This window comes from Anthonomus grandis, chromosome 1 (assembly GCF_022605725.1).
Source record: "Anthonomus grandis grandis chromosome 1, icAntGran1.3, whole genome shotgun sequence".
In the NCBI taxonomy this organism is placed as follows: domain Eukaryota; kingdom Metazoa; phylum Arthropoda; class Insecta; order Coleoptera; family Curculionidae; genus Anthonomus; species Anthonomus grandis.
The window spans coordinates 8,703,483-8,714,068 of record NC_065546.1 but is presented as its reverse complement, the minus strand read 5'-3'; the positions used below and the strand labels follow the sequence as shown (position 1 = coordinate 8,714,068).

At 32.5% G+C, this 10,586-nt stretch overlaps 1 protein-coding gene across 1 annotated transcript; it reads right to left on the bottom strand.

Annotated features, from left to right (window-relative positions):
- Positions 1–902: 902 nt before the first annotated feature.
- Positions 903–7,582, bottom strand: LOC126741557 (probable DNA-directed RNA polymerase III subunit RPC6). The gene is made up of 3 exons (XM_050448026.1): positions 7,163–7,582; positions 1,399–1,655; positions 903–1,283 (listed from the first exon to the last, which is right to left on the bottom strand). The coding sequence occupies exons 1-3, from the start codon at positions 7,483–7,485 to the stop codon at positions 952–954; spliced, it is 912 nt and encodes a 303-aa protein (XP_050303983.1). The 5' UTR covers positions 7,486–7,582; the 3' UTR covers positions 903–951.
- Positions 7,583–10,586: the final 3,004 nt, after the last annotated feature.

The window sequence follows — 10,586 nt, the reverse complement described above, 5'->3', positions numbered from 1 at the left end:
GTCTCCAGTAAACATCCTTAGAATGCTGGTAAAGATCTCCGACAAGCCAGGATGCGGATGTTAGTTTTTCCGGAAATATTGAAGCATTGTTTTCTTGTATGCGTAGTTCAGAAAGAGGCATGTCTTCATCTGAATCCGATTTTTGAGCACGCTGATCTTGTTTATCAAAAATTAGCTCTACGTCATTTCTCAGCTGGCTTCCTGGTAAAGATCGATAGTTGTGACATCCTCGTCTCCTGAGTCGCAATCTGTCACATCATCATTTGCATTGTCAGGAGGAAAAATAATTATACCATCAGGAGGCGTTGGAATCTCATCTGTCTCAAGTTCTGCAACTAACTCGTGCAATTTTAACGGTCTCCTAAAAAAATATCAACATTGTAGTACATATTACTACTATCCTTTTAAAAGAACAAAACAAAAATGGTCGTACGCAAGAATGTAAAAAAAAACTCAAACCAATATTTACACTATAGTTGCATTCAAGCACAGATTTAACTAGCTAACGCAAGCTTGCGTTAGCTAGTTAAATCTGTGATTCAAGTAAATGAATTAACAAAATCATATTGCCTAAAGTGCTTATGTTTAATAAGTAATAAAAAAACTTACTTCCAATCAGCGATATCCATGTTTCATAAAAAAAACAAAACAAAACAATGCAAACCCGGTACGTAAATGAAGTTATGGTGCGAGCGACTGATGAAATCTTTAAATAGATATGTTTGACAATAAATATCACAGACGCCATCTATCAACGCTAAGTTAAAGTTATCGATATAACGACATTTTATCGATTGCCTTTTAAAAGGACAGTAGTAATATCTGGGTTAAGCCAATAAAAACTTATTTATACTAACAATAACTAATTTTTTTTTAGGTCAATTAAAATAAAAGAAATACACTGAGACTTAATCATAATATTTAATTAAAAAACATAAACATATCTTATATTTAGCTGCCATTGAGCCAATCAGTAAGGTAAGTACAAACTCGAGGATTTACTGACCCAGCTGCGGCACATTTATCTGCAACCAGACATAATCCGCAAGTTGTTTTGACCAGTCCTGGGCTAGGTAAAAACTTATTGGTGGCTTTATAGAGGAAGCCATTCCCATTCAAGGCTGCAGTTCGTTCAGCATTATTATCTAGTACCAGAGTGTAAAGGATACTTTCCATATCTGTAATGCTAAGGGACACTTTACTAATCCCTAAATCGCTGATAAATTTTTGGACCTCAGAAGATGTCGCATAAGAGCGGTTTCTGATCATGAGAGGACCACCACCTAAAGTTAAAAAAAAAGTTTAACCAATATTAGTAAATTTTATATTAAATAAATTGATAATAAATAATTTTTGCATTTGAATTACCTACAGTACAACTATTTCTATCATTTTTACCTTGGCTAACAGCATCTTCCATCCTTTGTACTAGAAATCTATGGCACTGTTGACTAAGCACATCAACGAATTCACTTTCAAAATCTTGATCTTGGTACCAAGCTCCACCAGTGACAGAACTGTCTGGTTCCAGATCATATAGCATATAAACTTTCTTTTTACTTGCAGCTACAGATTTTACAGCCTTTATTATCTTTTTAGTTTCCAGGCTTTTTAATACTTTATTTAGCTGTGTCATGTTTAGGTTTGACTTGAACCTAAAATTTGCAGAAACATAACTAAGAGTGAAAATTGGTTGAATATTAAAAAGCAATGTATTATTATAATTAAATTAAACTTTTTATTTCATTTAGGAAAATAATTAAAGAAGCTTTAGGACTAGATATATTCATTGACTTAAGAGATTTTAATATTATGTAAAAAACAAAACGAAAAAAAAGTTTAATATAATTTTAAGACAATAAGAGTATATTGAATTTCTGTATGAAACAAGGCAGAAACCCTAGGCTTATCTTTGGAAAAAAAATAGGACAAATTTGGCAAAAAGCTTCAACGTTTGGCAATGTTTGATTTAAACTTTTGGTAGTACCAACATATATTTTAAATTAAAAGGTTGTAATAGTTCGTTCCGCCAATAATATTTGTGGTTTCTTTTATAGCACTGGAAGGCTCCACCATTGGCACCTTTGATAAACCACAAAATATTAAAAAATATTTGTGGAAGCAACTATATCTATTATTATATTACTTATCTTGTAAAAGGACTAAACTTATTATTTATTCAATTTGCTATTTTTTAAAATACACAATTACAATTGGTCAAAAATCATAACTAAGACAAGGCAGAATTATGACATAGGTATAATTATAAAAAAATTCAAAGTTTCAAGTGCTGAGAGTATGGAGTTTTGATTTCTCTATATTATTAACCAATTTGAAAATAGTGTTGTTCAATGTTTTGGAAAATTAGAATTAAAAATATAAGTTGTTGCACAGTAATCTCTCTTAATGTCTCATAAATTGCATTTTACAGCATACATATTTAGATAGATTAGATAGCATATGTACAAATTTAAATGTCTTGATTATTATTAGTCCTTCTGATCTTTAGACCTAGACAAGTGTAAATAAGCGAAGCCTCAATAGATTCCAAACTTCTTTGCTATTAGGCCTACAGATTAATAAATTCTTTTGCATTCTTGGCTGTTTACCTTTTAAGCCTCCACACCTATATTTCTGAATATGTACAGGATGGTTTATCAGAAATACAGGTTGTGCAAAAAATTTTTCTGACAGAAGTGTTTTCGTTTTAAATGAGTTTCATCAATCCAGGGTGTTTAAAAAGTGCTGCATACCGACTTTAACACCAGAATTTTAAATGGGACAACCCGTATATTTTTTAGGTTCCTTGGGAGAAATAAAGGTAACTGTCATAAGAACTACTTATCCGAATTTTATGTAGCTTAGACAGAAATTAAAATTTTGTATTTTTTTAAAGCAAATTTATGTCCTCGGCATAAATCCAGTATTTTGTAATGCTGGTAATTAAGACTTTTCAATGAAATTCCTACCACGACTTAACAATACTACCTCCGACGGTGACCGGGTATTTTAAATTTATACAGGGTGTCTCAGGTAATAAGATTTTTTAATTTTCAACCCGCAATATTTAAGTTTTTTTTAAAAGGAATACACTATGTTATATAATATTCTTAAAAAGAGCAAAAAAAGCTAATCATCGGGATATATATGTCCTATATCAAAATCTAATAATTTAGAAAATATTTAGAATTTTATTGGAGTGAGAGTGGAGTGAGACTTGAGAACAATGCGAAATAATATTCAGTTCTTTGTTGAACTTAATAAACAGCTTGATGCACCCCATTACTTGAAAGATTACTTAAAAAAGATTAAAAATTAATACCGAACAGCAATAAAAGCTGCAAGGAAAGCTAACAATGACCAACAAATTTCTCACTCTCATAGCGATAACCCAATAAAAACAATGTGGACTATTATTAATGAAAATAGGGGCAGCGCAAAGCCTGTAACTACTGGCCAACATAACACCTGATGAATTTAATCATTATTTTTTAAATATTGCTTCCGAGCTACATAGGCGTACTCCTATTCCTAAGGTTTTAGAAACTGCGGTTGTCATTCCAGTTTTTAAAAAGGGGGAGCCAGATCTAGAATCTAATTATAGACCTATCTCTCTGTTACCTATATTTTCAAAAATATTTGAAAAATATCTGGCTCTAAGAATTTCAGACTTCTTTGAGGCTAATGGGCTTTTTAAGAAATCTCAGTTTGGCTTTAGAAAGCAACTAAATATACTGTCCAGGGTATTTTGAATCTGGTTGTTTAGGTCCAGGATGGTTTTGAGAAGGGTAACTATTGTTATTTGATTTAACTATTGATTGGTAACTAAGTTGGATGATACCAACTTTTGCGATTTGAGTAAAGCGTTTGATTGAGTGTCCCATGAGATTCTCATAGCTAAATTAAGTAAATATAATTTCAGTGTCTCTAGTATAGCCTTGATGAAAAACTACCTATGAGAATCCTGCCAGAGGGTGAGATTTGCTGGTGTTGAGTCAGAGAGAGAGCGTTTAAGCATGCCCCCTGCCCCCAGTGCTAAATTCCTTAGTGTTCTGCTGGATCCTGGTCTGCTGTGGAATGCTCATACCACCTTCTTAGTGGCAAAGCTCTCAAGCAACACATTCTTGCTTTGTGGGCTTTCATCCTGTGTCATCACTTTCATTTTGAAATAGGTATATTTTTCTTTGTGTCATTCACACATCTCCTATGCTATTCTTGCTTGGGGTCATAGTAGGGGAGCAGCGGACGTTTTCAGACTGCAGAGAAGGGCTGTTCGTATTGTGGCAGGTCTACCATACAGAGCAGACTGCAAACAGGTCTTTGTGGATCTAAAAATATTTACATTACCCTGTCAGTATATTTATACTAATCTTGTTTATGTGAAATGCAATGTGCATAAATTATAAACTCATGAAGGTATTCATAATATACACACTTTAGAGCCCCAAATTATTGAAGACTGGAGAGACTGGCAATAATTTGACAACTGCCCATATCTAAATTTAAAATAAAAGTCAAAGAACTTTATATTGCTTGGATCATATTATTCCCAGGAAGAGTATCTGGATGGTTCCTTGTTGTGATGATCTACCAGCTCTTAATGATCTTCTGTTCTTTCCTATGTTTTGTAATTTCATATTTTTTATTTAAAATGATGGAATTCCTAGATAGATCTCAAGTATTAAGTAAAATATTTGTTCTAATGCTGTAATATTTTAAGTATTTTATATATAATGTTTTACATTTTAATATGTGTATTATTATATCAAGTATAGAGTTAAGTTTAACTATGTATTTTATATTTTATCTGATCTGACTTATGTGAATACTGTATTTATTGCATCCTGACATCAATAAACTGAAGTGAACAATCATTACACTATATGTATATACCATGATCAATGTACATAGGTCTCTGATAAGATTGGAAAAGGATCTGTTTTTTTACCTAGTTAGTAAAAAAGAAAAATTCACAGTAAAACATCAGGAAAACCCAAACAGAACATGTTTACCACTGTGCACTAAAGCAAATGTAGGTATACACTTAAACAAGATTTTAAAAGTAATGTTTGCTGTTTTTCATACTTCTATGTTTTTATATGTTCAAAATAGAATATAGAAATTATGTTTGATTCTATACTACCTATAGATATTGGTCATCTGGACCCTTCTCAGATCACAGTCACTGCTCAAAGACAACTGCAAAAAGTGTAATGCTATATACATATTACTATTATATATATTACATTTACTATTATAAACTTAAGTGGTCTAACAACTACCAATACCTATTAGGTAATCCTATCACCTTATTTTTTAGATTTCCAAGCACTATATTTAGTTAATGTATGTATGGGTCCAGATAACCAGTGTGTAGGCAAAGGGTTAAACTTTATTTTATTTCAGTTAAATAATAATAACTTCTTAACCTCTAAAATAAATTATGAACCTCTTACTTAACTTAAAGCAGTGTTACTCAAACATTTTTCGTGACGGAACCCTTTAAAAAAACTTAATTTTTAAGGGAACCCTAAACTCTAAACTAAAAGCAAAAGCAGTTATATGTGAATTGTTTATTAATAATCTTACAAAAAAGATAGATATAGGTCCACTTTAATACATGAATTCATTCGGTATTCAATTGCATTCGGTATGTCGGTTGATTCCATATATACTGACTTTTCCAAGGCCTTTGACAGGGTCAATCATTCTCTCCTGGTTGCAAAGTTGTCACTCTATGGCATTGGTGGTTGTCTTTTGGCCTGGTTGAAGTCATATCTGTCTGGAAGAACACAGATTGTAAAGATAAATAACTTTTATTCTAGTCCTTTTCCAGTGACTTCTGGGGTTCCTCAGGTGCCCATCTTGCCCCATTTTTTATTTAATCTTTTTATTAATGATGTTGTTCATTGTTTTGATTATTGTAATGTGTTGCTTTTTGCTGATGATGTTAAGATTTTTAGAATTATAGACAGTAACTTCGCACATCATGAACTTTGTTCTGATCTTCACAAATTTGAATTATGGTGCAAGAACAATAGAATGGTCCTAAATGCTAAAAAATGCAAATATATTCAATTTACCAGGAGTTTTAGTCCACCATTTCATCAGTACCATCTAAAGAGTTCACTTATTGAGAAGGTATCAGAGATATGTAATCTTGGGGTGCTATTTGATTGCAGACTAACTTTTTCAAAAAATATTGAAAACCTGTGTAATAAGGCTTACAAAATGTTGGGTTTTATTAAGAGGCACACTCATGATTTCAGCAGTATTGATTCCATCAAACTTCTGTATTTTTCATTGGTTCGCAGTCAACTTGAGTTGAATTCATGTATATGGTCACCTTATTATGCTAAATATATAATGTGTCTAGAAAAAGTTCAACGTAAATTCATAAGATACATTGCTTACAAGCTTAATATTCCTTGTATTGATATTAATTACAGTGAAATGTATAGATTGCTGAACATTGAAAAGTTGGAGACTCAACGTAAAAACTGTGATATTGTCACAACATACAAGATTCTTAACAGTGTAATACAGTCTCCTGAGTTGTTGTGTCAGCTTAATTTAAATGTTCCTCCTACTACAGTGCTCAGATAGACTAGATTATTCTACCTTGAACAACATCGTACACTGTATGGTGAAAACTGCAATAGGTAGAATGATGATTAACTCAAATAGTGTCAGTATAGATTTGTTTCATTGTTCTCTGAGTTCACTTCAACGAGTTTCAAAATCTGCTTAGGTGCAATATAATTTTATATCTTGACTTTGCTTAAAGTGTGTCTTCTTTTCTAATGCAGTTACTCTGTTTTAAACCATCATTGTCCTTATATTTTATTTAATTTTATTGATGTTACCTGTTATCTGTTATTTATGCTAGATATTTAATGATAGTACTAATACTTCAAGTGCTTTATTGCAATATAAGACCTTATTTTGTTAAATATTTTATATACTATATTTATTTTGTAAATTGGTTAATTACCGTAATATATACTGAACTGAACTGAATTTATTATGAATGCTGGCAGAGCCCTACCAGAGGTTTCGCAGAGCACACTTTGAGTAATGCTGACTTAAAGGGTTAAAAGAAAAGTATTTCATTACCAGTATTTCATCAAAAACCCAATACATTTTCTATTACAAAGCTTACCTTATGTCCCTTATCCATATACCTTTATTTCCAGCCTCCTCTATAATCTTATAAACAATTTTCTCTTCATTGTCAGAGCCTTTAACAGTAGTTTTTTTAGACGGATCTTTAAACTTGTAGAGCAGATCATCTTTGGTCTTGAACAATTCTAAGGTGCCGCTTTTTAATAATTTGTTAATGACAATTGTCAGATCAGAGAGGGGCACATCTGACAAACACTGTTTCAGATTTGTATTGGAAATTCCTTCTGGTTTATCCTTTATCAATTCTAGGAGACGTCCTTCGTACTCTTCGGTATTCGCATTGGATGTTTCAGCACTCATTATGGTATTTTTTACTTAGGAAAATCCTTAAACTCTAGTAAACAAAAGTAAATGAAACATACTCTAACCAGTTATAAAAAAGTTTGGTTAGGTGAGACCAATGTTTTGACTTTTACTAATATGGGAGAGCTTACCGCCTAGAAGCACGTGAATGTAGGCACGTATCTTCACGACTTCTGAAATTGAATATTCCCATTTGCCATAAGCCGACAGCGTCATACTACCAAATAATTGCAATATTGTCTTTGTTTATTATTTGTTTTTATTCCAAAAAATCCTTAGAACCTTGAAAGGCCACAAATTGCCGAAAGCGCTCTCCTAAGCTAATAATAAACATTTTGCTCCGAACATGTTGGTTCGATTATTTCGTACTATCCTGCAACAACTTCCTTCTTTTTACAAAATAATTTAGCAATTATTACTCGTCATTAAAATCGTTAAATTCGAGCCTTTCTGATTCAAATTACATATTATCACTCTCTTGTAATGATTCCTTATAGTGGAATAAAATCGCTCCTAAAAGTCGCTTATTTCTAAGGGTGCGTGATACAAAAGTATAACTAAATGAAACTTATACCATCATGTAGAGGACCATCTGGGGCATCGAAAATGATAAAGTACAACTTTTTTTAGTATGACCGAACTTTGCAAATGGCCCTTAAGCGTGCCTAAGCGCAAATTAGAAAAACTGCGTTTTTCTAAACATAAACCGTTGTATTTACATAAATATGTGACGTAGAAATCTGAATTTTTGCACAGATATAGCTTAAACATAAGCGCATCTGGTGATAATTAAGGAATTTTAAAAATATAAAAAGGTTTTTTGTTTTTAAATTAGGAATATCAAATTTTCAAAATGGGGCATCTAAAACTTCACCCTGCGGTGAGCTATGCGAAATATTGAAAATTTTTATACATATATATCGAATGAAATGAAGCCATAACATGTGGAAAGTTTTAAAAAAAAATTAAGTTGCTAACTTGAACGGTTAGAGAAATATGATTTTTCTAATAGAAGCCTAAAAATGCGTTCTATAAATTCAAATGAACTGCAGGCGCGGCGCCGGCATGCGTATACTATAAAAGGGCGCTCATACACGGCGTGTGGAGTGTCGCGTACAGTGGGCACTTTTCTGCCGATCGATTAAAATCGGATGTGTCTTATTCAAGGACCTGACACTGCTTTGCGGCAGTGTTTTGTGATCTATCCAAAGCATTTGACTGTGTGGATCATGGAATACTGTTATCTAAGCTCGATAAATATGGTTTTAGGGGCGTAGCGTTGCGATGGCTTGAGTCCTATCTATCAAATCGTACTCAGAAGGTTACAGTGTCTGGGCGTTTGTCTGCTTCTAGATCCCTAAAATGCGGCGTTCCCCAGGGTTCAGTGTTGGGACCACTGTTATTTTTACTGTATGTGAATGACTTGAGTTCATTGAAACTGCAGGGCAAGGTGGTTCAATTTGCTGATGATACCACCATACTATGGAGCCATAAAAATTCTGATTATATTAAGACTTGTATCCTTGAAGACCTTTAGATTTTATCAGGGTGGTGTGCTTCCAACAGGCTTGAGTTAAATGTAAGAAAGACGTATATTATGGGGTTTAAGTGCAATGTTCAGGGTCTGATGTTTGACGAAAATTGCCTCTTGCAGAATAAAGAGTGCTGCAAGTTCCTAGGAATTACCATTGATGGTCGCCTTCGGTTTGAAGATCATATTTTACATTTAGCTGGGAAATTATCTTCTGGATGTTTTTCAGTAAGAATGGCAAAACAAGAGCTCGGAGGGGTGGTTGCACGTTCAGTGTACTTTTCACTTATTGAATCTCGTATTCGGTATGGCTTGCCTTTTTGGGATTCAACCAATAAGGGGCTACTTAACATTATCTTTGTTATTTAAAAAAAAGCAGTTAGATACCTGTGTTCTGCTAAGTTAAGAGATTCATGCAAACCCCTCTTCATTTCTGAAAAAATCCTAACTCTTTTTTCACTCTTTATCTTAGAAACAGCTGCTCTTATTCACAAAATTCCCAAACTACCCTCTGACACTGGCCATTTGACTCGTCGTGTAAATGATGTTCCCCTACCTATTCCTACGTCTTCCCTTACCAAAAACTCATTAATTTACATAAGTAAAAAAATTTACAATCATGTTCCTCTACGTGTTAGACATATATCGGATGTTAAGAAATTTAAAAGAGAATTAAAGACGCTTTTATTGGCTAAAGCATATTATAACCTGGATGACTTTTTTAATGATAGGTTTTAACCTTGGAAAGTTTCTTTTCCTTTTTTCTTCTCTAGTTTTGTCAACAAGTTTACCTTTATTTAGTAATTGATTGTTTTATTTAGTTATCTTTAATTCAAGTATGTTCAAAAAGTTTTGTCTTCTTGTGTTTAATTTTGTTCATTGTTTTGTCAATTTTTGAAATTGTATTTTTGTTTTGTTTTTTTAGCTTGTAGGATGCTTGTACACAAGATTATTCTTACGTAATATAGCACATTTTCTTTCTTCTTCTTTCTTTCTTCTTAATGAAAAATCATTTTCCACTTTTAATGAACTCGCATGTATTTTTCTGAAACAAATTCTTTCAATAAGAAAGTTTGGAAAAATAAGAATAACAGTGGTTTTTGATAAATATGATGAATCCGTCAAGTCATTGGAAAGACGTAGCAGATTTGATTTTACAGATGCGCATGCATATGAAGTTTCTGGATGTAGGAAGGTGGTAAAATTTAGGAATTTTTTTGAGATTGTCAGAAAATAAACGATATCTACTAAAATTTCTGACCGCTTATCTTCTAAAAAATTCACCTGATCTTATGCAAACAGAAGAAACTCTGATCATTGCTGGTGGTTTTGAGAATCCAGACTCATGTTTTTTAGTCGACAAGAATGGTGTTACAATCATGATAGCAAATCATGATGAGGCTGATACACGAATTATACTTCATGTTTTATATGAATATCAAATGCTTCAAGAAAACGTGTTAGTAAAGTCTGTAGATACCGACGTTGTCATATTACTAATTTTTTACTATTCTGAATATATAAAAGCTAATTCGGAAAAAAAAGACCTTTTGATCGAATTAGGACA

What these genes read in the sequence shown, in the direction of transcription:
- LOC126741557 (XM_050448026.1), bottom strand. Translation starts at nt 7,485, where the DNA reads ATGAGTGCTGAAACATCCAATGCGAATACCGAAGAGTACGAAGGACGT. An exon ending in ATATGGATAAGGGACATAAG is followed by an intron (nt 1,656 to 7,162) that starts GTAAGCTTTGTA and finishes TGCAAATTTTAG; the next exon opens with GTTCAAGTCAAACCTAAACA. An exon ending in GGAAGATGCTGTTAGCCAAG is followed by an intron (nt 1,284 to 1,398) that starts GTAAAAATGATA and finishes TTTTAACTTTAG; the next exon opens with GTGGTGGTCCTCTCATGATC.